Genomic DNA, 25,852 nt, shown 5'->3' with positions numbered 1-25,852 from the left:
CCCTGCCCAGGTCTGGCTCCAGCCTGAATGAGACCTGTGTGCTCCTGGGCCTGGAAGAGGCCCAACGGGTCCCAGCCTCCGCTCCTCTCTGAGGCTGGCAGCTTGCCAAAGGCTTCTGGGCCTGCAGAGCCAGAGGGGCCTTTAGGACATAGAATGGGGAGTATCAGGGTTGGGAGGGGGCTTAGAACAGGGGATGTCACGGCTGGGAGAGGCTTAGAACAGGGGGTATCAGGGCTGGGAGGGGCCTTAGAATAGGGGATGTGAGGGCTGGGAGGGGACTTAGAACAGGGGATGTCAGGGCTGGGAGGGGCCTTAGAACAGGGGGTGTCAGGGCTGGGAGGGGCCTTAGAACAGGGGATGTCAGGGCTGGGAGGGGCTTAGAACAGGGGGTGTCAGGGCTGGGAGGGGGCTTAGAACAGGGGGTGTCAGGGCTGGGAGGGGCCTTAGAACAGGGGGTGTCAGGGCTGGGAGGGGCCTTAGAATAGGGGATGTCAGGGCTGGGAAAGACTTCAGATCAGGTAAGTTTTAACTAAAGGAGTAAATCAGTGTGGACTTGTATTAGTCTAATCCTTTTATTTTAGAAATTAAAAATTTAAAAATGTGCAAGAAAAAACCTAAACTGAAAAGCTTAGTCTTGGAGAGGGGGCCTTGACCAAGGTTAAGTTGCAGGGCAGTCACAAAGCTGGCTCAGAGTCCAGGGGTCCTGACTCCCCAGTCTGGGATCTCTCCATCCCATGAGACTCATTTATGTTGACACAGAAATAATTGATGCAGTTCGGGGGCCCCACATTCTGCATGTATTTGCATACGGTTTGCATGTCATTTACATGGAGGCTTGCATGGCGCTTTGCATCCTGGGACCCTTCTCTCCCTCAGTGTCCTGGCTTCTCCTCCTTGGTAGGCTGGGGGCCGACTCGGTGCAGAAGGGCCGGCTTAGTGCTTAGGCTACCCCCCTTCCCCCCCTCCCACACACACACACTCAGGAGCTTGCTTCGCTGCTCTCCAGGAATGCTCCCTGGGCTAGGGGCCACTGGCTTCAGGCTGGGGGGGCCCCCGGGGAGGGGAGAAGTGGGGGCGGGGCAGACACTGGCTCCCGCTACTCTGGGGGTTGGGGAAGGAGGCAGCAAAGGGCTGCCTCTTAAAATGACCTCAGGACCCCAAGTCTGAGGTTTGGGGGCTGGGAGCAGGCCCGGCCTTCGCCACTGGGTCGGCAGCTGGGGGACACTTTGGGGAGTCAAGTTTCTCATTTGGAAGATGGGGAAACTGAGGCCCAGAGAGCCAGGTGGGAGTGAAGCTGAAGCTCGAGCCCCTCTCTTCTGGCTCCTAACGCGCTGGTCTTTGCTCCGGGGTCCAGTGGCCAGGCCAGCCTTGTGTCAGTTTGGGGCCGGCTCTGCCTGACCTCGTTCTGGGAACCAACCCCAGGTGGCTCAGGGCTGGTCCTGCTAGTTCCACTCTCAGCTTCAGTGGGGCGTGGGCTGGGGAGCGGGCGAGGGGCTGCATATGGGGGGGTCCCGTGTGGGAGAAGGACACCCCGTCTTCCCACTTGGGACCAGCTGCTGTTCCTCATTCTGGGAGGGTCTGTATGTGCGTATTGCTGAGTACAGACATGTTTTATGTATGTATGTGTGTTTACATGTATGTGGATATTCGCTTTGTAGAGATGCACTTATGTGTGCTTTCATGTGTGTGTGTTTACATGCATTGTCTTTATGTATTTATGTGTGCATTTGTATATATGTATCAATATGCATTATATGCATGTAGATTATCTGTGTTTGTATGTTTCTGTGCATGTGTGTAAGCATGTGGGTATGTGTGTCTCTGTGTGTAGGAGTAATGTCGGGCCCCCACAGCCAGCCTCGCTTGCTTTGTCCCTGAGGAGGCTGGGTAGTCATGGATGACTGCGCCTAGCCTTGGATCTAACATCTCTTCCTTCCTGGGCATTTCCTCACCTGTAAAAATGGAGGCAATAATGCTTGCAGCCTCTAACAGATCCAACCAAGCAATAAGCACTTATTAAGCACCTACTGCATATTGGCATGGTGAGACACAGAGACAAAAAGGAGGTCATCTCTGCCCTCACAGAGCTTACATTTTACCAAATGAGAAAATGGGCCATTTTTGCCATTATAACATAAAGTGTTATATACACTTCCATCATTATAACAATTATCTCTAGCTCTATTTCCCCTCTCTGTCCTCTGTTCTTTCTTACTGCAGGAACCAAGTTTTTTCCCTTCCTTCCTTTCTTCCTCCCTCCCTCCTTCTTTCCTTCCTTTCTTCCCTCTTTCCTTCCCACCCTCCCTCCTTCCTTCCCTCCTTCCTTTCCTTCCTCTCTCCCTCCTTCCTTCCTTCCTTCCTTCCTTCCTTCCTTCCTTCCTTCCTTCCCTCCCTCATTCCTTCCCTCCCTTCCCTCCCTCCTTCCTTCCCTTCTTCTTTCCCAGTTCTTAGTCTAGGTCTTCCTGTCTGATTCTCTTTTCTCTATCTTGTGCTTTCTATAAGATAATCATAATCCTACATTGGGAAGAGACTTCAGCAGACAATTAGTCCAAGAAAGAAGCTGAAGTGCAAAAAGGAAAGTGATTTGTCCAGGGTTCCACAGAGCTGGGATTTCTGAACTCAAACCTTGTGCCAGGTTCCCTGACTGTGTCTCCCTTCTTCCTTCCTTTCAGTGATACTGATCCTGGCTTGTGATAGTATGTGTATTTCTTTCCACTTTACAGATAAAGAAACTGAGGCTTAGAGAGGTACACTGCGTTGTCCCTGCTGCCACAGTTAACAAATAGTGGAAAAATCTGGGTTTCCTAACTCCATATGATGGCTGCTGACTTCCTTAGGTCTGTCTCTCTAGCTCTCTATCTCCTGTCTTTCAGTGCTGTTTCTTTCTCTCCCCCTCCCTCCTTCTCCCTCTTTTTCTCCCTCTCCCTTTCTCTTTTTCTTTTTATCTATCAGCCTTGGTCCATCTCTCCCTGCCTCCATCTTTGTCTCTCTCACCCCGCCCTGCCTTTCTCCCCCTTTCGATCTCCTGTTTTTCTCTCCTTCCCCGTTGTGTCTCCCATTCCTTCCCCTCTGGCTGTTCCCTTAGTCCATCCTGCACAGACCTCTTGATGTGGAAGCCAAAAACAGTGGAGTCTCTGTGTGTGGGAGCCGTGAGACCCGGCTGACGTCCTCCACGCGGCTCAGGAAATCCTCCATTTTTCCTTTGTAGGAAGGAGCCCCAGAACCCCAAAGCCCCAGCTCCTGATCCACCCCCCATCCTCAAAGTCTTCAACCGGCCCATTCTTTTTGACATCGTGTCCCGAGGCTCCACTGCCGACCTGGACGGACTTCTCTCCTTCCTGCTCACCCACAAGAAGCGCCTGACAGATGAGGAGTTTCGTGGTGAGCTGTGGGAAGGGGCTTCATGACGAGGACGGGGGTGATGCACCCGCAGCTCCGGGCTGCTGGTGCTCTTCCTTCTGTGATGCTAGCTGGGCTTTCCTGCTTTCCCAGGTTGCACCTTCACTTCTCTCTTCCCCTCTCTAACCTTTTTTTTTGGGGGGGGCTCCCTGTCCCCCACTTCCCCCAGTCTAATAATAACTGAGATTGCCCACACTCCTTAGAAACTGAGACTCAGCTTGACCCCCTGAGAGCAGAGCCAGGAACAACCAGTGAGTGCCATTGCAAAAAGGCAGATTTGGGTTTGCTGTCAGGACTCTGTGTGTATGTGTGTGTGTGTGTGTGTGTGTGTGTGTGTATGTGTATGACACACATACACACACATGTACACACACACAATCACACACACACACACATACATTCCCAGAATGAGTTGCCCCAAAGTAGACTGGGATGTCCCAGAAAGTGGTGGAGCTCCCTAGAGCTCTTATGCTGAAGTTGGATTTCCAATAGGATTTCTTATTTAGGTTGGGATTGTGGAGATCTCTTTGTATCGGTGAACTAGATCTCAGGGATCTCAACTTCCCAATTGGAGCTCTTTCCATGGCTCCCTGCTGATTAATACCCTGTATTTGCAAAACACGCGGCACCCCTTGATGAGGTTGCCTGGATGAGGCTCAGAGAGCTGGATTGTCCTGCTGAAGGACCTACAGCCGATGAGGGACAGAGCTAGACTCCGATTCCAGGTGCTCCCCCCTTTTCCCCTCCCCTTCCTCAGCAGGGTTTATTTTGTTCTACCACGCTGCTCCTCTCCCCGCTGGCTCTGGAACCTCCGGACACCGGCTCACGGCTTGCCTCGGTCCCGTCTGCCTTTGTAGAACCTTCCACGGGAAAGACGTGTCTGCCGAAGGCCCTGCTGAACCTGAGCGGTGGACGCAATGACACCATCCCGGTGCTCCTGGACATCGCAGAGCGCACCGGGAACATGAGGGAGTTCATTAACTCGCCCTTCCGAGACGTCTACTATCGAGGTAGGGAGCCTTGGGCCGGATAGGGAGGGAGGGCCCGGGACCAGCCCTCCACTTCTCTTGATCGTTTATCACCCCAGATTTTCTGGGCCACCGTGAAACTAAGCTCTCTGCCCTTAGTGGATTCCAAAGGAGGAGAAAGGAATAGGTTGAAAGAGCAGAGAAAGTGAATCCAATTCAAAGAGGCAGCAAGGATTTGTAGGAATGAATGAGGGCATGAATGCATGAATTAATTAAAAACATTAAAAATTCTTTAGTTAAGAAATTAAATACTTTGTGCCAAGTAGGATGCTAAGTGATGAAGACACAAATAGAAAAGCAGAGACAGAGCTTATCTCTGAGAAGGTTATATTTCAATAGCGGGAGACCATTTAGATATAAGGGAGTAGTGGTCCCTGGCCAGGGTGAATCCCAGGGTACTCGGGTCTAGAAAGTTACAGGTGTGTTTTGTGATCCAAAGGCCTTTGTTTCAATCCTGGATCAGCTGCTTACTCACCTTGGGGACTCGGTTTCCACATCTGTTAGCTGAGGGGTCTAGATGAGGAATACCTACTTCTAAGGTCCCATCTAGACCCAAATCTCTGCTGCTACAATGTGGGTGAAGGGAACTCATCCGGTACCACAGCCACTGGGCTGTCTTCAGGGCTTGTGCCTCGGGACCTTATGCCGAAGAGGTAGAGGCCAGGACCCTTCCCCAGCCTGCTCGTGGGATCCCCTTGCATCACATTAACCTGTAGGACCATGTTTCCAAGTGGTAAGAGTAGGGGATCTGGAAGAGAATGGGAAATATAGACCTCCCAGTACCCAGGACAGCGCCTGATGCATACTTAATGCTTGCTAGTGCTCAAATGAATAGGTGGATTAATGGTGCAGACAGGCAGACTGCAGTCCTATATATCGGACTTATTAAAAATGGCTGGTTTTTTGTCTATTATGTTATTATTTTTTTGCGTATATTTTCCACTCCTTTTCTTAATGAATCATACATTATAATAAAGACTGAAAAAAAAAGGGAAGAAGTGGTTCAGCAAAATTAACCAGTATGTTTAACCAGTATATACCTTATGCATGTATATATACACACCTGTAGACATACATACATACATACACATGTATGTATGTAGATAGATAGGTAGGTAGGTAGATAATTGGATGGATGGATGGATGGATAGAAACAGTCGGAGGTTTTTCAGAGTAATGAGTTTCCCATGAGCGGAGGGGTTCAGGCAAGGCTGGATGGCCACGTGCCACTGGGTTACTCTATTTTCCACTCCTTTTCCCAATGAATCATACAAGAACAGAGACTGAAAAAAAGGGGAAGAAGTAGTTCAGCAAAATTAACCAGTATGTTTATGGAGTCATATACCCACATACATACACAATGCATACACACACACACACACACACACACACACACACACACACACACACGTGAGTATAGATAGATAGATATAGATAAAACCAGTTGGAAGGTATTCAGGTTTCCCATGAGCGGAGGGATTCCGGCCAGGTCTGGGTGGCCATGTGCCCCTGGGTTACCCTGCGGAGGATTCCTGCATTGGGCGGGAGATTGAACTTGACCCATAGGGTCACTCCTGGGGTCTGTGGCCTCCTGCTGTGGGGGTGGGGACCGAGGGGAAGAAGAGAGGCTGCTGAATCTCAGGCTCTCAGTGACATCCCCCTTGCCCCCAGGTCAGACCGCCCTGCACATCGCCATTGAACGCCGCTGCAAACACTATGTGGAACTCCTGGTGGCCCAGGGGGCCGACGTCCACGCCCAAGCTCGTGGGCGCTTTTTCCAGCCCAAAGACGAGGGGGGCTACTTCTACTTTGGTAAGGCAGGGGTGCGGTTGGGGAAGAGTCGGGAGAGTGGAAGCGCAGGAGGGAAGCTCAGCCCTCCTCACACACACAAACCAGAGCGTCCCCCCACCCCCAGGTGAGCTGCCTTTGTCCCTGGCTGCCTGCACCAACCAGCCCCACATCGTGAACTACCTGACCGAGAACCCTCACAAGAAGGCGGACATGAGGCGCCAGGACTCTCGGGGCAACACGGTGCTGCATGCCCTGGTGGCCATCGCCGACAACACCCGGGAGAACACCAAGTTCGTCACCAAGATGTACGACCTCTTACTCATTAAGTGCGCCAAGCTCTTCTCCGAGAGCAACCTGGAGGCTGTGGCCAATAACGACGGCCTTTCGCCCCTGATGATGGCCGCCAAGACGGGCAAGATCGGGGTGAGTGGGCGCGGGGGCAGCTGCGGAAGGCTCTGAAGTTTGCAGAAGGGCTTACGGGCGTTGGCCCGGGGCCCCCTGCACAGTCACCCCCACATGTTCCCGACTTTCTTGGGTCGGCACCCACACAAACCCGGGGCAGAAGCCCTCCCCAGCACGCGGCTTTGACTCGCCGCTCAGAGCGCAGAGTAGGGCCAATTAAATGACAGTAATTTGTGCACATGGTACATATCTCGTCTGCAGGAATAGGGAGATACACATATACACACATGCATGTGTGCTCATATATGCAGTACAGATGTATATGTACATGTTCTTAGTCCTTGTCACAGAGGACGGCTCGTGGGTAAGGGGGGGAGGAAAACTCAGAAATGAGAGAGATGTGAGCATAAGATATAGAGAACCCAAAAGACCAGGTCACATAGTTGCTGGCTGGTGCAGTGGGGAGAGGACTGAGCCAGAAGTCAAGAAGACCTGAGTCCAAATGACATCCCCTGTTCTCAGCCCCCTCCCAGTCCTGACATCCCCTGTTCTCAGCCCCCTCCCTCTGACATCCTCTGTTCTAAGCCCCCTCCCAGCTCTGAAAATTCATGTGCTCCCCTCTCTCTGTAACTGAGTCTTACCCCAACTCTTTCAGCAGTTCATATGTGATGATACATTTATCTCTAGAATTAGCTTTATGTAGAATTATACTACTGTGTCTGTTCGATGCTGCCACCTGCTGGCTCTTCCTGGCATTCTGAGTTGTTCCCAAAAGTCAACCTGATGAACTTTACAAAAGGATGTAAATCTTTTCCCTTAAACTGCCAGCAATGGATGGAAGAGTGAATGAATGAATGAATGAATGAATGAAGCATTTATCACACACGACGTGTCCAACACTGCTAAATGTTGAGGATATAACACAAAAGTGAGACGAGTCCCTCCCCTTGGGGAACTTACTTTCTGATAGTGGAAAACAACACGTATGAGGGTGTGACGGCCAGGGAGGGGAATTTTAGCTTGGGAAATCACAGGGGTGTCCTATAGGATTGTAGGGTTAGAGCTGGAAGGGACTTCGAGGCCATTTTTACAGATAAGGAAACTGAGGCTCATAGTGAGGAAGTGAGCTGCTCATAAACCAGGAATCCCATCAGCCTCAGAGTTAGAATGTAGGGTCCATGAAATCTCAGTGGGAAGGTATATGTGTGCTGAGATCTTTTCTCCATCTGACATTTTATATATGTCTGTGTTCTGAGCCCCCTCCCAGCTCTGACATCCCCTGTTCTAAGACCCCTCCAAGTTCTGACATTCCATGATAATATTGGTATTATTTGAAGTATTTAAATGCTCTACCACTTTAAGCTAATATCAATAACACCAGGAGGCTCTGACAGCATTGAAATAACCTTGCCATAATAAGAACTAGAAGTGGTGCATGTGGGTGTCTTGTGTGGGGGATTGTGGGGGATCCGGTGACCCGTGGTAGCTGCACAATCCACCCAGCTCGTGCCCACACAGATGGCAGCATCTCCCCCCCCCCCTCCGTCCCCTCCCAGATTTTCCAGCACATCATCCGCCGGGAGGTGACGGACGAGGATGCGCGACATCTCTCCCGCAAGTTCAAGGACTGGGCGTACGGACCTGTATACTCATCTCTCTACGACCTGTCCTCGCTGGATACCTGTGGGGAGGAGTCGTCGGTTCTGGAGATCCTCGTATACAACAGCAAGATTGAGGTGAGGCTCTGCTGGCCCCGGGGGCTGAGGCTGGGGATGGAGGGCTATGGGGATCCAAGGTTCAAAGCCTGACCTAGCTCTGAGACATTAAGTCCTTTCTCCTGCCCATCCTCACACTGTAGCATAAGATGAGGGGTGAGAGAGTCCCTAAATTCTGAGGCCCAAACCCCCAGAAGGGCCCTCTGGCCTTCAGCTCTGATACCTGAAGCAAGGATCAGAAAGTGTCTTAGGCAGGACTTGGCTCGTTAGAAAGTAAACCCCTTTCCATAGCAATCCCAATAGACTTTGGATAGCAAATGCCATCTGCATCCAGGAAAAAATCTAGGGAAATTGAATGTAAATCAACACATGCTATGTTCACCTCTTTTTTTCTTCTCCCATGATTTTTTCCCTTTTGTTCTGATTTTTCTTTCCTAACATGATTCATAAAGCAATATGTGTTAAAAATAAACAAACAAATAAATAAAAAAAGGAGTAATTGTGTGGGGAGGAAATAGTAAACCCTTTGAAGGTAGAGATTGTTTTGCTTTTCCTTGTATCTCTAGCACTGAGAACAACATCTGGCATATAGGAGGAGCTTAATAGATGCTTCTTGATTAATTGAGGGAGGAGGTATTTCTGACTCATGGAAAAAGGGGAACTTTAGTTTGGTCTGGAAAGTATCAAGAGAGGGAAAAGAGAAGGAAAGTAGTGGATATTACAGAGTTGGGGGTTAGATTAGCACAGGAATGGAGATGGGAAGATCTGAAGTAGTGTAGTGTGCCATTGAGAAGACCAGTTTGGCTGGAGTGTCTGGTACGTGTAGGAGAGAGGACTCAAAGACCATTGAAGTGGGGCCTTGAAGGCCGGATGAGAGAGTGTAGAATTTTTTCTTGTCCCAAACTAGATCTCTGGAGAACTTTAGGGAAGGGGTCAGAAGAGCAGAAAGGGCCTATCAGGTCGGGAAGGTCCCTGGGTCTCAAGAAGCCCAAGAATGTTATACCCAGCCTCATTCCCATTCTGGGAAATGGGGATGGCTCAGGGCCTCAGCCTTTCCCTGATTCTCTTTCCATCCTCATCTCCCCAGAACCGCCACGAGATGCTGGCTGTGGAACCAATCAACGAGCTGCTTCGGGACAAATGGCGAAAGTTTGGAGCCGTTTCCTTCTACATCAGTGTTGTCTCTTATCTGTGTGCCATGATTATCTTTACCCTCACTGCTTACCATCAGCCCCTGGAGGGCACTGTGAGTTCAGAGGCTACCCCAGGGTAGGGCTGGGAACCTGTTGGCCAGCCAAGTCTTGTTGGCCAACCAAGTCCTATTGGCCAACTAGTCCTGTTAGTGAACCAAGTCCTATGGCCAACCAGTCCTGTTGATCAACCAGTCCTATTGGCCAACCAGTTCTGTTGGTCAACTAGTCCTGCTGACCAACTAGTCCTGTTAGATGCCATTGATATTGGAAGAGGCCACTGTCATTTGGATTAAACCTCTGGTCTTTTAAAACTAGCCTCGGTCCTGCCCAAAAAACCAGCCTGGGGTAGCCCAAACTATTAAGTAGCAAGGGAACAAGCAAAGGAGAATTGGAATAATGGAAGGAACTTCAGAGGCCATGGGAACATCAATACTTCTAGGGAAGGCTAGACTGCTGGGGCAGCTGTCTGATGATAGGTCTGCCTTTCTCCTGTTCTCCCCAGCCCCCATATCCATACCATACAACTGGGGACCACCTGCGGCTTGCCGGAGAGATCATCACCCTTTCCACCGGAGTCATATTCTTTCTCTCAAGTGTGAGTACAAAGTTCACTCTCCTCCTTCATCTTCTCTCCTCAACTCCTCCTTTCTCCATATTTCTTCTCCTCCTTTCATCTTCTCCCTATCCTGTTCCTTGTCCTCTTTCTCATCCTCCTTTATATTTTCTCTTTCATCTCCCACACTCCCTTTCCCTCTCCTTTCCTTTTCTTCTTTCTCTTTCCCTCCTCCTCCCCTTCTTTTCCTCTCTCCCTTCTATCCATTTCTTTTTTCTCCTATTTTCCTTCTTCTTTTCCTCATTCTTCTTTTTCTTAAGGGAGTAAGACTGTCACATTGAAGAAGGGCCAGCTTTGCTCTGCTTGACCCAAGAGCTAGTGAAAAGGCATATCTAGGCTGGATATAGGGAGAGTTGACTACTAACAAGAACTGTATGGAAGAATTGTCTGTCTCCAGAAATATAAGACCCCTTTAGAGGTCTTCTGACAAAAGCTAGATGATCTTTTGTTGGAATATTTTAGGGAGGAGGGACTATTTTTCAGGTATGGGTTAACCGTGAAGTTCTGTCCATTATGAGATTTTGCAAAATATAATGGGTTTCCCAACTATAAGTGGTCGACCAGTTGTCCAGAATGTTGCAGAGGAAATATTCAGGTATAGCGTGGACTAGATGGCCCTGAGATCCCTTCAGGTTCTGAAATTCTGTCATTTTCCTCTTTTCCAACTCTTTTACTTTTTCTTCTACCTTTTCCCCATCTATTATTGAACATGGTATAATTGATAAAACATTGGATTTACATTCAGAAAGATCTGGCTTCTAGTCCCACCTTAAATCCTCACTATGTGACTCTGGGAATCTCAACTGCTCTTAATCTTGGTGGGTTTCACTTATCTCATCTAAAAAAATGAGGAGGTTGGACTTTGTGGACCTGGAAGTTTCTTCTAAGACCCTGGCACTTAGCACAATGCCTGACACATTTGTTATTGTTCAATTATGTCTGACTCTTCATTACCCCATTTGGGCTTTTCTTGATGAAAGTACTGGAGTGGTTTGCCATTTCCTTCTCTGCATTTTACAGATGAGGAGACTGGGGCAAACAGGGTTAAGGGACTTACCCAAGGTCATACAACTAGTAAGTGTTTGTCACATGTTAATAAATCTTGTTATTGACTAACTGACTTTGATTCCCTTCCACAGATCAAAGACCTCTTCATGAAGAAGTGTCCAGGGGTGAATTCTTTATTCATTGATGGTTCCTTCCAGTTGCTCTAGTAAGTTTCAGGATGGACATCCTTGGGAGTATAATGATCTCTATTTTCCAACACAGATGGGGAACACTGCTTAATCCAATATTCTGGTTGGCAGAGAATCACCATGTCCAATTTCCAAAGAATTAGGATGAAGTACAGATAAAATACATTGTCCTCTGATCCAATTCAATCCAAATAATGCTACTTTTTGCAGGGAATCGGGGATATCAAGACAAAAAGAAACAGAAGCACAGAGGATGCTTTGTGTTGGATCTTGCAGGATCCTGAGACTCTCCTTCTGACTATCGGTTCCCCATACAGTGGTTATATTGACTTGTTGCCTCCACCAATAGAATGTAGAACTTTTGAGGGTCAGTTCTTTATTCACTATGGTACCACCTAGCTGCTCCCATAGGAATAGCAGCTGTTATGACTTCTGTAAAGTCATGGATGCCTCCTATTCAGGCTACCCTACTGTCTTCTGATTTCACGAGAAATTGGAAGCTAGATTTGCATTCTGGTGAACAAGAAGGGAACATTTGGGAGTATGGCTAATCCCTTAAAGGGAAGAAAGGAGCTGTAATCAGAGTTTCACTTGAGTTATAACTTGATCCTCCATTGCCCAGATAGCCACAGATATATATAGGTTGGTACCTTAGACTTGGGCAAAGGAGCTGAGTGCAAACTCCACCTTTGCCATTGGCTAGCTCTGCGACTCTAGGCAAGTAAATTCCCTTCTCTGAGCCTCAGTTTCCCCATAAGAGGAGTGATCTATTTCTTTGAATCGGAACATGTCCCAGGGACAAGCTCACAGTGGTCTTCATCCAGGTCCTTCTTATAATCCCCTTCCCTTCAATTTCCCCCCAGCTTTATTTATTCGGTGCTGGTGATTGTCTCCGCTGCATTGTACCTGGCAGGCATTGAAGCCTACCTGGCAGTGATGGTCTTCGCCCTGGTCCTGGGTTGGATGAATGCCCTCTACTTCACTCGGGGGTTGAAACTGACAGGGACCTATAGCATCATGATCCAGAAGGTGAGCTGGGACCTAGAGTAGCCATGTGGAGGTGATAATGGCAGATTAAAATATGAAGTAGATTCGGGAGAGCACGATTGTGAAAGAATATTATAAAAATAGTAACATAGAGTAATGAATGGTTCAATTCGATTTGAAGCAAGTTACAAGTTATAAAGGTTTGCTATTTAATACATGAAATATTCATGGACTTAAGTAAATATGACCAAGAGAAGCATATAAGCACAGTGGTTAAGCCACTTGCTTTTGAGAGGGAATGACTTTTAAAATCTCAGGGGAGGGATTTGGGGAATAAGGGGAGGAACCAGGGAAGAGTTTAATTATCTAAAGATATGCTAATCCAGACAGTCTCAGAGATTGGAGAACTCACTTTGGGGAATGATTGAGATCTCCAGCTCCACATCTTTCCATTTTAACTAGACAGACTAGGAAAACTGACCTGATTGTTAGTGATTATGAGAACTGGATGGGTTTGTTTTTAGCAATTCCTGAGAACAAGCTAGTTGAGAGTTCACAAACTCATTTAGAATTCACATCGATGGAGGAGAGGGGGAGTGCCTAGAACATTCATTGGGGAGCTTGGAAAGTGTGGGTTTGAATCCTTCCTCAGATAATCCATTCTCCTCCTATCTATGAGGCCCTGAACACATTAGCTTGCATGAGCCTCAGTTTCCCCAATCCTCAAGTGAGGCTGATAATAAGAAGTGTAGTTCTTATTAGCCATCACTGGTTAACTCATTGAATGGGGCAGTGTGAGAGAGAGCACAAGTGGGGGAGAGGGAGACAAATTTTAAGGCTTCTTTTTTTCTCTTCATATCCCGGCTCCAGATCCTGTTCAAAGACCTTTTCCGTTTCCTGCTGGTCTATCTCCTCTTCATGATTGGCTATGCTTCAGGTAAGGTCTGGGTTGCCAGCTGTGATTTGGAGGATGGGAACCACATGGAGTCCAAGGGAATTCTTTGTGGACTGGCTCATCTGCCAGTTGGTGTGGTGAATTTGGCGCTAAATTTAGAATCAGAGGACCTGTTTTCAAATCCTGGCTTTGCCCGTTTACTGTCTGTGTGACCCTGGGCAAATCATTTAACTCTGCTATGACTCAGTTTCCCCATCTGTAGAATGATTTTTAATCTGTAATCTGGATGTCATGGTATCATAAATTTAGAGATAAGGGACCTTGAGCCTTAATTTCTTCATTTTATTGATGGGGAAACTGAAATTCAGTGACTTGCTAAGATCACACGGCAAATGTCTCAGACTTCTTGATTCCAAGCCCTTTGTGCAATAATGTTGGGACTGAATGAAATGAACTCTAAGGGCCGTTCCAGTTCTAAATCTGTGCCCTTTAAGTCAGTGCTATCCAGTTATATGGGCTACCCAGTGAAATTATTCTCTTGACTGGCTCGAGAATTTTAGTTAGGAGCCCAGGGCTGAGGTCTCTCCATTCCCTTCTTGGGAATTGTGGGTATTTGGGAGCTCCAGAGACCCTTGGGAATGATCCAGAAGCTCTGATGGAGCCTTAGTCACTGATTCTTGCTCATTGTTCCCTCAGCTCTGGTCTCACTGCTGAATCCGTGCCCCAGCAGTGCCATCTGTGACGAGGCACAATCCAACTGCACGGTCCTCAGCTACCCGTCCTGCCGGGACAGTCACACCTTCAGCACCTTCCTCCTGGACCTCTTCAAGCTGACCATTGGCATGGGGGATCTGGAGATGCTGAGCAGCGCCAAGTACCCCGTGGTCTTCATCATCCTGCTGGTCACTTATATCATCCTTACCTTTGTGTTACTGCTGAACATGTTGATTGCGCTCATGGGGGAGACAGTGGGCCAGGTGTCCAAGGAGAGCAAGCACATCTGGAAGCTCCAGGTGGGGAGAACTAGTGGAGCTCAAGTCTTGGGATTTGGGGGGGTCAGGGGATTGGGGCCTGAAGAGTCTGAAGTTCTGGGCTTGAGGAGATCTGGAACCTGGGAGTTAGGAAAGATGGATCCTAAAAGTTTTGGGAGACAGGTTTTGGGTTATCTGAAGATCTGGATCTGGGGAGTGCCTGGGACACTGCCCTGAGCCCAGGAAAGGAAAGAGAGAAATATGATTTAGAGGTGGAAAGGATGTCTCTAAGGGGATGTTTCAGGGGAACCTAGGGTTCTGGAGAACTGGGCTCTGGAACCATCTCAGCCATTAAGGAGTTTTTAAGAGCTCTCTTATTCTGTGGTCTTTGTTTTAAGGAGTCTACAACTCTCATTCTCCATTCTATGTTTTAAGGAGTCTTCAGCTCTCTCACTTTCTGGTCTATATTCTAAGAAGTCTAAAACTCTCTCATTCTCTGTTCTGTTCTAAAGAGTCTTCACTCTCCCATTCTCTGGTGTATGTTCTAAGGAGGTTTCAGCTCTCCCATTCTCTGGTTTATATTGTAAGTCTTCTAGCTTTCCCATTTTATGGTTTACGTTCTAAGTAGTTTTCAGCTCTCCCATTCTCTGGTTTATGTTTTAAGGAATCTTTAACTAACATTTGGTGAGTCTTTAACTTTCCCATTCTCTGGTCAATGTTCTTTAGAACATTTCACCTCTCCCATTCTCTGGCCTATGTTCTATGGAAAGATCTTCCTCAGCTAGAAGCACTGTGGAAGATGGAAGTGTGGATTGTGATAGCTGTCATATCTTTTGCTCCCAGACAACCATCCTTCCCTCAATACTCTCTGCAAGTATCCTCTTCCAAACTGATCAGCTGGCCCAGTGTATTTAGGTGTTTCTCCTGTTAGATTAGGAACCCCTAACTCTTGACAAAACCCAATACCATTCTGTGAGTTCTAATGACTTCCATCCTGATGCTGTGGAAAGAGGCCTCTTATTTGAAGGCAGAAGACCTCACTGGGGTGACTCAATTTTCTCTAGGCTTCATTTTCCTAGTTTGTAAAATGAGAAGTTTGGACCAAATGGTCTCCAAGGTCTTTTTCAATTCTGACATCCTATCCTATGTTCTGAAGCCTTTTCTAGATCTGACTTATGTTCTAGGATCCCTTTCAGTTCTAACATTCAGTATCTGTAATCTAGGCCATCTGCTATTCTGTGTTTTAGAGTCTCTTTAAGCTCTAACTTTCTAAGCTCTTTATGCTAAGGTTCCCTCCAGCTCTTGCATTCTACATTCTATGTCCTAACGTTCTTTCCAAATGTATATTTCTGTGTTCTAAGGGCTTCACTGTTCTGTTTTCTGAGGCTCCTTCTAGCTCTGACATTCTGGTTCTGTACTAAAGGTCTTCTGAGGTCACCATTCTCTTGGTTAAAGGCTCATATAGCCATAAATCTTATGGTTCTTGCTCATTGGGACCAACCAGCGTGTGTGGATGGCTTATGGGACCTCACTTTCATTTCTTTCTGGCCTTGATTTGTTTCTTCCAAGTGGAGCTGACGGATGGAGGGCTGGTTTAACTACACATATTAAAGCCAGGACAATAAGGATGCTCCCATCCAGCAATGACCTGATGGTTCCTTTTGTTTCTTCTCCTTCCTCTTCACTTCAAAGTGGGCCACCACCATCTTGGACATTGAGCGTTCTTTCCCGGTGTTTGTGAGGAAGGCCTTCCGCTCTGGGGAGATGGTCACTGTGGGCAAGAGCTCGGATGGCACACCAGACCGGAGGTGGTGTTTCAGGTAACTGCTCTACTCCTCTGCTGCCAGGGCAGCCTAGGGGGAGCCTGGGAAAATCTGCATTGCACATCCGTGGGCTGAGTCACCATGATGCTCTGCCGTGATGCTTTCTATCCATTTCTGCTTCCTACTGGAGAGAAGAGTGAGCTTGCTCTCCTTCCTGCCCCTCTATCCCCAAGGATCTACCTTCCCTACAGCATAAAAAGTCTACATAACGGATGGAGTCCTTTCTTGTCAACCCAGCTAGTCTCCAAAAAAGGTCTGGAACTTCATAAATTTGTCCCTTCTGACTCTCAAAACTCATCCCATGTTAGACTGTGCAGCTCAAGTAACTTCCTCTGAATCAGTCGATGAATGTTTGTTAAGTGCCTACTATGCGCTTGGGCAGCCAGTTGTCTTTGACCCTTTTCTCTTATTCCTCTAGGAGAACATGCATACAGCAGGTACTTACTACATGCTTACTGAATTGTTGGATCTGTTGAATGACATAGGGAGACTTATACTATCTTGAGAATTGAGGGGATTTTTTTTGTTCAGTTGAATTGTATCATCCTTCAGGTATTCCTTTGGAGTTTTCTTGGCAGAGATACCGGTGTGGTTTGCCTTTGCCTTCTCTAGTTCATTTTATGAATGAGGAAACTGAGGCAAACAGAGTGAAATGACTTGTCTGAAGATCACTCAGCTAGTAAATGTTTGTGACTGAGGCTGGATTTGATCTCAGGACTTTCTGAGTCTATCCACTATGGTGCCACCTAGCAGGCCACACCTGATCGTTAGTGTAGTTTATTACAAATTACAACAATGTGTCAGTTATGTTTGACAACGTATGCTCCACTTCAAGAGAAGCCTTTCTTCCTCACTTGTATTTCCCCCTCAATTCCAGTGGCTGCCCTCGGACTGTCCCCAAATTAGCTACCGCATGGATCTGGTTTCCATATAATTGTTTGTATGTGGTCTCTCCCATTCCATTGAGACCTTCTTCAGTCAATCAATAAGCAATCAATAAACCTTCATTATTGGGGGCAGGTTGGTGGTGCAGTGGATAGAATATCCACCTGGAGTCAGAAAGGCCCGGATTCAAATACAGCTGTATAACTCTCAGCAAGTCATTTCACTGTTTGCCTTAGTTTCCTCCTCTGTAAAATGAAGCTGATAATAGCCCACCTTCCCTCCTATTGTGAGGATCAAATGAGATATTTTTTGTAAAGAGCTTTACTCACCTTGAAATGCTGTTTAATAGTGATGAGGTCAGACAAATCTTGACAAATCGAGTGGGACAAATTGACACAGACGTCAAAAGGTCCCTTTATTTAAGAGAAGAGGTTACAGGCAAAATGAAAAGGTAAAATTGGGAGGGATAAATAAGGAACAGATTCGGGAGAGTGATGGATTCGGGAGAGTTTCAGAATTCACTTCAATAGGATCTTTGGAAGAATCGTCGGCATTGGGTATTGGCCCCAGGGAGGGACCAAGTGGCTTTTGGATGGACACGAAGGGTGGGGAGACAAGCAGGTGCCCACTCTTTCATTCTGTTTTGTCCTCCTAGGGTTGATGAAGTGAACTGGTCTCATTGGAACCAAAATCTGGGAATTATTAATGAGGATCCAGGCAAGAATGAGACCTATCAGTACTATGGCTTCTCGCACACCATGGGCCGCCTCCGCCGGGGTGAGGAGAGGGGAATCAGGAGGAGATGGAGGGGAGACGAGGGTGGGGAGGGAGAGAAGGAGATGGGGGGGCTTCTTCTGCCTAAATGTTCTGCTCTCTGCAGTTCTGGTTTTCCCTCTTCCACTGACGAGGGATCAGATCTGGGGTTCTTAACCTGGGGTGCACAGACCTTCACCTGAGTAGTTCACGGATAGGCATTTCATCTCAGATCCATCCTCATTCCATCACCTCCAGTTTCTATTTCCTTTATCCTAGCTCCTCATCCCCATCCCACCCATGTGATCCTCCTTCCCAATCATCCCTACTACTATTATCCCAACCCCTGTATCGCCACCATCATCACCAACATTACCAACATCATAAACTAATATTTATTGAGTACCTGCTCCCATCCAAGTTGGATGGGAAGAAATTTACTGCATTATTTTCCCTGACTAATTCTCTGTAATCTGTTTTATACATTTATATTTTTATACATTTAAAAACATTATGCTGAGAAGAGGGACATAAGCTTCATCAGACTTGGCAAAAGGAGTCTGGGACAAAAATGGGGGGAACCCCCAGGATAGAGGATCACCAGGACCTATCATTCTTACTTCTCAGCTTCCTTCCAGCTCTGACATCTCCTGCTCTAAGGCCCCTCCCAGCCCTGACATTTTTTCACCTTCTCAATTCTAAGCCTTGACATTCTATGTTCTAAGGTACCATGTAGCTCTTATATTCTATGTCATATGCTCTAACACTTCATACTCTGAAGGCTTTTCTAGCTATTCGAACATTCTAAGCTTTAAGATTCCTCTAACTCTGATATTCCAAGTTCAGGATTCTCACATTCTGTGCTCTTAAATTTACATTCGGTGTCCTTCTAACATTCGGTGAGTCTGGGAGCCAATGACTGCTCCCTCTGGCATCTGGTCCAGCTTTTTCCCCCCTTCTTCCCTGATCCCCCAAGGGCAGATCCCTGCATTTTCCTTTTTGGAGAGATCTGTTCTTCTCCCCATTCCAGTGAGCCTTGTCTCTGTGTGTGTTCTTCCTTCAGATCGTTGGTCCACGGTGGTGCCCCGAGTTGTTGAGCTGAACAAGAATGCCCACTCGGAGGATGTGGTGGTGCCATTGGACCATCTGGGCACATCTGCTGCCCCTACTCAGAGACAGAGCTACCCTCATAACTGGAGGTCAGAAGATGCCCCAATCTAGTGGGGTCTGGGAGCCTCGGGGAGGGCCCAGCCAGGAACTCAAGCACTCGCTGTGGCCGGTTGGCATGGAAAGGACAGAGGGCTTCCTTGCCACAAGTCTGACCTGCTGGCTCCTGCCTGGCCCTAGCTCTTCCCTGGGTAATCTGCCTCTCGGCACCCTCTTGGTGCTGGCCCAAGGTTCACCAGCATTTCCAAGGGAATCTTCCACGAGGGCTTCTTAGTTTCCTGGCCCTGACTCCAGAGAGGTCTGGACAAAGAGAGGTCCAGCAATGTCATGCATTAGAGGGCACTGAGAGTGTCGAATGGTATCTCTGGCCGAACCGTGTGGAAGGTCAGACCACGTTGGTCTGGTACGATGGAGAGAGCCGGAACTGGAGAATCTGAGGTTGCCTCCTGGCTCTGGTACTTTCTGTGTGACATTGGCCAAATCACTTCCCATTCTCAGGTTAGAGGTGAACTGGATGATCTTGCAGCTGTTTAAACCCTCTGAGCCCATGACCCTTTCTTGTTCACTTATGAACCCTGACCCATATTCACATTAAGCACAACGGGGAAGGTCAGGCAAGGAAAAGAAGGCAAATGGTTTTCAGCAGAGGTCCCAGCCCCTTTGGCCCTGGAAGAGCCCATCCTCAGCCTCCTCTCACTCCCATGGAGTTCTACTGGTCAGTATGTTGTGGCCAATGGAGAAGGGGCACTCTGTCCCCGAGTCATCTACAGGGAGGCACTTCCCACCCCTGCCCTGACCTTGGTCAGACTCTCAAGTCTATTTATTTGCTCTTTTCTAGCTCAGGAAGGAAGTTTGTGGCTAGAGGGCAAAGGAGCTGTGACCTCCGTGGAGGTCTTGCCAGCTCCAGAGCCCAGCCTGGTCCTACTTTTACCAATCCCATGTCCCAATGTCCACTTGCCAACATGGTACGGACACAGCCGATGGCTTTGCTTAAGAGCCAGGGAACTTCAGGGGGCAAGGACTGTGTCCTCTGTATGTTCTGGTTGGTGGATGGACAATGTGAGCAGGTACTCAATAAATATTAGTTTATGATGTTGGTAATGGTGGTCATGATGGTGGTGATACAGGGGTTGGGGTAATAGTAGTAGGGATGATTGGTAAGGGGGATCATGTGGGTGGGATGGGGATGGGGAGCTAGGATAAAAGAAATGGAAACTGGAGGGGATGGAATGAGGATGGGAACTGAGATTAAAGGCAGAAGATGAGATAAAGTGATGGGGATGAAGATGATAACTGTGATGATGAAATGGAGATGGAAATATGATGGGGAGTAGTCTTGGGATGAGAACTGAGATAATGGGGATTGAAAATGGGATGATGGATGGTAGAAATGGGGATTACAACTGGAATGATTGTAATGGTGGTGATGGGAATAAGAATGGGAGTGGGAACTGGGATATGATGTTGGAGACTGACACGGGAATTTGGATAATGGTGACGTGGATGAGGATGGTAAATGAGACAATGGAAGGGGTGAATGGGAGCTGGCTGGTTGTGGTCCTTCGTTCTCGGAGAGGATCAAAATAATATCACTATGTTATTCGAGTCAAGTTACAGTGTGTCCCACTGGGGATGATCAAGCCAATACGAACTTAGAATGCTCAGGTCAGACCCAAATAGTCTGTGAGCTTTTAGGGTGGATTCTCTACATTTTCACCCTCTGTGTTTCTTTTGAGCTACTTCAGTTCTGCTTTGCTCATAGAACATAACACCTGTGAAGAAGGCACATCATGCTGGATGGTCCTGTGCCAATGTCTCCCATGTCCCATGATGTGGATTCCAGTGTTCTTTACAAAAAATTTTAAAAATTAAATTAAATTTTTTTATTTAATATTTTTCTTTTGTAACATCAAAACAATTTTTTCATTTGTTTTTAAGATTTATGAGTTCTGGGTTCTCTCCCTTATCCCCACCCACAATTAAGAAATTACATGTGGAAGTCACGTAAAATGTTTCCTTAAAAGTCAAGTTGTGAAAGAAAACATAGATCTCCCACCCTAATGAAAATAAAAACCCTCAAGAAAAACTAAGTCAAAAATAAAGAGAAAGATAGAGAAATGGAAAACCCTTTGATCTGTCTTCAAACTCGATCAGTTCCTTCTCTGGGTAGGGATAAGATTTTTCACCATTTAAATCCTTCAGAGTAGTTGTAAATGATTGTACTACTGAGAATAACAAAGTAATTTACGCTGTTCATTGTAGATCATTGGTATTACTTTGTATACAGTATGTTTCACTTTATTCATGGAGAACTTTCCAGGTTTTTCAATTCTAGTGTTTTGAGAGACCTTAAGAGTGTCTTTGTATCCTTGCTGTTACTTTGTATACATTTCATTTTATTCATGGAGAACTTTTCAGGTTTGAAACCTTGAGAGTGTCCTTGTATCATCTTTTTTGACCATCTTGTGAGTGGTTGCCCAGTGTCAGTTCTCTATAAACTCGTCTTTCAGGTAAGTTTACATGAACAACATGGCCAGCCCAGTGGAGTTGTGCTCCCTGCGGTAGTTTGAGTTCTTGGCAGTTTAGTCTGAGAAAGATCTCCATGTCTGGTGTCTTCTCCTGCTGGGTGATGTTCAGAATCTTCCTAAAACAGTTCAAAGGGAAGTCATTCAGTTTCTTGACATGGCACTGGTACACTGTCCAGGTTTCATAGGTATACAATAATGAAGTCCACACGACAGTTCTGTAGACCTTTGGTTTAATCGTCAGTCTATTACCTCTCCTCTCCCACACTTTCCTTTGGAGTCTCCCAAACACTGAGTGAGCTCTGGAAACGTGTCAACCGCATTATCTTGGGAAAGCGTACTGCCAAGGTGAGTGAACTTATCCATAGCATTCAGAACTCCTCCATTTGCCATAACTGATGGTTCCACAGATGCATGGTTGGTTCTAGCTGATGGAGAACCTAGGTTTTCTCAGTGTTAATAATTAGGCCAAAATTGATCCATATTTTGTTGCCTCTCAGCCTCGGAGGTTGCGTTGAGTGCACAATCATCTGCAAACAAAAAACCACTTTAGTTTTGGCTTGTAGCCTTTTCAAGCTGGAGAACTGGTCATTAGTGTGGTAGCTGACCCTGATGCCATGTCCGTCCCCATCAAAGTCATTTGACATGTTGACGAAAGTGTGCTAAAAAGCATGGGAGCGAGCACAGCCTTTGTTCACTCTGTTGGTGAATATCGTCTATGGTCCAGAACCTGGGCAAGCATGCCGTTGTGAAACTGATATGGATGAACTTTCCTGGGCAACGAAATTTTGACATAATTTTCCATAAATTCTCATGACTGACAGCATCAAAGGTCTTGGTCAGATTTACAAACATTGTATACAGACCTCTGTTCTCCTGGAATTTTTCTGGGAGTAGTCGAGCAGCAAACATCATATCTACAATTTCTTGGCCCCTTCTGAAGCCATACTGGCTTTCAGGTAGATGACCATCTTTCAGGTGAGGGATTGACCTATTAAGGAGGAACCTGGCTAGAATCTTGCCAGAAATCAATGAGACATCCCTCCTATGATTATCACGGGACGATCTATTCCCTTTACCTTTATAGAGATGGATAGCAAAGGTGTCCTTGAAATCTTAGGAGATCCTGATTCTTGTCTGGAACATTTCAGTCAGCTTTTATATGAACAACAGACCTCCCCACCTTGTTAGTCTCAGCTGGACTAGAATCAGCACCAGGTGCTTTGCCACAAAAAAGAAGCCTAATGGCATTCAAAATCTCATTGCATTGATTGATGGTCTATTGAGAAAACTATAGAAGTGTTCAGTCCATTTGTCTAGAATCATGTCCTTAACACTATATGATTCTATCAACACTGAGTACTTGAGATGCAGCCTATGTCTTTAACCCATAAATAGCATTCAGGGCATCATAAAAGCACTTTGGATTGTTACTATAAGCATAAAACTGAATCTCATCTGCTTTCTTACTGAGCCACGAATCTTGCATCTCTCTAAGCTTTGCTTATACTTTTCTTTTGATGGATTTTCCCCATCATTTTCATCAGTCTTGATGTTTATGAATGTTCTGGCCCAAATGAACAAATTATGGGACCGCACACTAAATCTCAGAAAGCTTCCCACTCCTCTTCTGCTCCAACTTCTTGCCAACTGTGTGTTGGCTCAACTTTCCCTTTAAGTTTGCAGCAGACTTCCCATTTGGAGAACCTCTATCTGAGGTTCTAACAATTCTTCTGGCAGTCATTTTGCCTTGGGGTTGCTGCTTTTGTTGAATGTGAATCTTTGACTTGGAGAGGATCAGTCTATGATCAGTCCAGCACTCTGCATTTGGAAGGACAAACCACAGAGCTTGTCTATCAGTGCCTGTATTAAGAACTGATAATGATGCAGATGGAGAATAAGCCAGGCTCAATGTAAACAGAAAAAAGATTGTTTGGGGAAGGCTCTAGTTGTTTTAATGACTCTTAGCTCCCCAAAGCCAATTAAGTTGTTGTTATCCTCAGTTTTTATATCACTTTCATTTACAAGTATATCCTGCCTCTGTCCCTTTAGCAAAGAAAACACAAGAAGAAAGAAAATTGGTTTGGTAAAACCCATTAACCAATAAACATTTATTAAGCACTTATTGTGTGCTGGACACTATGCTAATCTCTTGGGATAGAAAGAGGGGCAACCACAGCCCTCAAGAGGCTTCAAGTCTAATGGGAAAGAACATTTAGCTACAAACCACACATGGACATTGGGACAAAACAGAAAGAAGGCACTACATTAAGGGGGACCAGAAAAACCTGAACTGAGTTTGAAGGAAATCAGGAAGAACAATAGTCCAGCATAAGGAATAGCCAGTGAAAATGCCTGGATTTGGGAGGTGAGCGCCTTGTGTCAGGAACAAGAAAATGCCACGGACCATAGATTATGTGGAAGTAATAATGTGGAAGGGGAGAAAGGTGTAAAAAGACAGGAAAGGTAGGAAGGGGCTGGATTAGGAGGGGCTTTGAAAGGCTCTTAAAAGAATTACTATCTGAACCTGGAGGTAATGGAGCCAATGGGTTTATTTATTTATTTATTTTAATAGGGAGTGATGGGTGAGTTAAACAAGGAATGATGCTGGGTACTTTCCTCTTCAACATCTGTATATCAAGCCCTAACCTCTCTCCTGAGCACCAGTGATACAAATATCACCAATTGCTTCTTGACACCTCAAAATGGGTTTCCCACTGGTACTTCAAATTCAACATGCCCAATGTTGAACTCATTTTGATTTCCTTAAAACTTTTTCCTCAATTTTCCTATTTCTGTTGAAGGCTCCACCATTCCCTTCCAATTACACAGACTTGGGTATCATCCTTAATTCCTCTCTCTCACACTCTCGCTACCCCTACTCCTCCAGTCTGTTTATTAGCAAATCTTGTTTCTACAGTCATAGCATCTCTCATGGATGGTCCCTTGTCTCCACTCGTGTAGCCACCACCCTAAGGCAGGTCTATTGCAAAATAATCCCTTTGGACTAAATTATCTTTTTTCAGTTGGTCTGTCTGAAACCTCTCACTTCAGGTCATCTTTTCCCTTTCAGCTGCCAAGTTCAAAGTTTGTGTCTGACCGCATCACTCCAAGACTCGGAGAAGGTACATTGATAGAGGGAATTACCTTACCTGGAGTCCCCTAAATTGATGAAACTCTCAATCTTATAACAAAAAACCAAAACCTGGGAAGCGTGATACAACAGAGATGCAGCCATAAAATCAGGAAAACCTGATAAAATCAGGGTTCGGATACTGTCTGTGGTGACATGGAGAGCCATGTCAACTCTCCTCTCTTGCCCCAGGAACTCTCCATTTCTTTTCTGTATTGATAAAGTGAGTTTTCTCTCTGGGACTGCCCTTCAACCAATGAAATCACTGATATGCAGCACTTCCTGCCCCAAACTTGCTGAATCAGTGCTCGGCTCTATCTCTTTACTGAAAAAGGATGGACAACATTGTGCAATGGTGAGAGAGCATTGGCTCAGAGTTCTTGATTCTAACAATTAAGTTCTTGATTCTAACAATTACTCCTTGTTTGACCCTTGACATGTGACACTATCTCTGGGCCTCGTTTGTAAAATAAGTGTGGAGAGTGAGGGGGAGCTCGGATCATATGTCTCTTAGATCATAGGTCTCTCCTGGATCCTCCATCCAGGAAAATCCATCCTTTAAATAAATGTCAGTGCCCATAAGCAAAGCTCCATTGCCCTAACCTTAGTTCCAGCTCTGTCAGTAATTCTGAGCTGGCATCTAGCCAGTGACTCAAATGATTGAAAAGTGATTGCCGGGGGTCTTTGGAGGGGACCTGAGCCTGACCTTTTGGGGGGCGGACAGGTAGGGACCTGCAAAAAAGGAGAAGAAAGACAGTTTCTTTAGAAGGGGGCTGACTACCTCACCTGACACTTCTCCAGTTGAAGGGGGCAAACAGAGAGACTGGCAGCTTCCATTCACAGCCTTCCTGCTTTGATCATACCCTTACCTTGATTTAAACAGATTGTGTGTGTGTGTGTGTGTGTGTGTTTAATAATGATAAAGCTGTCGTGTGTCATATTTGACAGGGGGCCTTTTCTTCCCCTCTCCTTCAACTTTCAAGCACAAGAGGGGAGTAATTAGTGTTCCCCAAGTCAAAAAACAAAAGGAGTGCATCAGAAGAGACAGCCTTAAGAAACTCTCAGATCCTAATTGAACAATTGCCTCTTATGGCCGTGAATAACTCATTATTAGCACTCCTGTTATTATTAGCTGTTATTATTGTTTTAGATGAATGCCTGGAAATTTTTTTTGATCAAAAGCAATTTTAAACCAAGCTGCTAATCTCCCCCAAATGCTTCCCCCCCATTCAGAGAGCCATAATGTCTCTTCTCGTCTGAAAACCATTCTGTGCCTGTTGCCGGGATAATGAGTGGGATTCGAATCGTTTCTGTTGTTCTGTTCTTCGGGTTAAATGCCTCTGGTCTTCTTTCCTCTTTCATTTCATTCTTCTTTC

At 46.4% G+C, this 25,852-nt stretch overlaps 1 protein-coding gene across 2 annotated transcripts in view; it reads left to right on the top strand.

Annotated features, from left to right (window-relative positions):
* The window catches only part of TRPV4 (transient receptor potential cation channel subfamily V member 4), a 53,031-nt gene extending 33,112 nt beyond the window's left edge, over nucleotides 1-19,919 (top strand). For both annotated transcript variants that reach the window (XM_031948788.1, XM_031948787.1), the window contains 14 exons: nucleotides 3,209-3,381; nucleotides 4,257-4,409; nucleotides 6,099-6,239; nucleotides 6,343-6,641; nucleotides 8,177-8,356; nucleotides 9,423-9,581; nucleotides 10,031-10,123; nucleotides 11,281-11,354; nucleotides 12,201-12,366; nucleotides 13,195-13,261; nucleotides 13,916-14,232; nucleotides 15,883-16,010; nucleotides 17,554-17,675; nucleotides 18,715-19,919. In XM_031948788.1, coding sequence (XP_031804648.1) covers nucleotides 3,209-3,381; nucleotides 4,257-4,409; nucleotides 6,099-6,239; nucleotides 6,343-6,641; nucleotides 8,177-8,356; nucleotides 9,423-9,581; nucleotides 10,031-10,123; nucleotides 11,281-11,354; nucleotides 12,201-12,366; nucleotides 13,195-13,261; nucleotides 13,916-14,232; nucleotides 15,883-16,010; nucleotides 17,554-17,675; nucleotides 18,715-18,872 — 2,230 coding nt within the window. In that variant the 3' untranslated portion in view covers nucleotides 18,873-19,919. The remainder of the gene's footprint in view (nucleotides 1-3,208; nucleotides 3,382-4,256; nucleotides 4,410-6,098; nucleotides 6,240-6,342; nucleotides 6,642-8,176; nucleotides 8,357-9,422; nucleotides 9,582-10,030; nucleotides 10,124-11,280; nucleotides 11,355-12,200; nucleotides 12,367-13,194; nucleotides 13,262-13,915; nucleotides 14,233-15,882; nucleotides 16,011-17,553; nucleotides 17,676-18,714) is intronic.
* Nucleotides 19,920-25,852: the final 5,933 nt, after the last annotated feature.

This window comes from Sarcophilus harrisii, chromosome 1 (assembly GCF_902635505.1).
Source record: "Sarcophilus harrisii chromosome 1, mSarHar1.11, whole genome shotgun sequence".
NCBI lineage: Eukaryota > Metazoa > Chordata > Mammalia > Dasyuromorphia > Dasyuridae > Sarcophilus > Sarcophilus harrisii.
The sequence above is the reverse complement of the archived record's forward strand: the minus strand, read 5'-3'. Positions and strand labels throughout refer to the sequence as shown.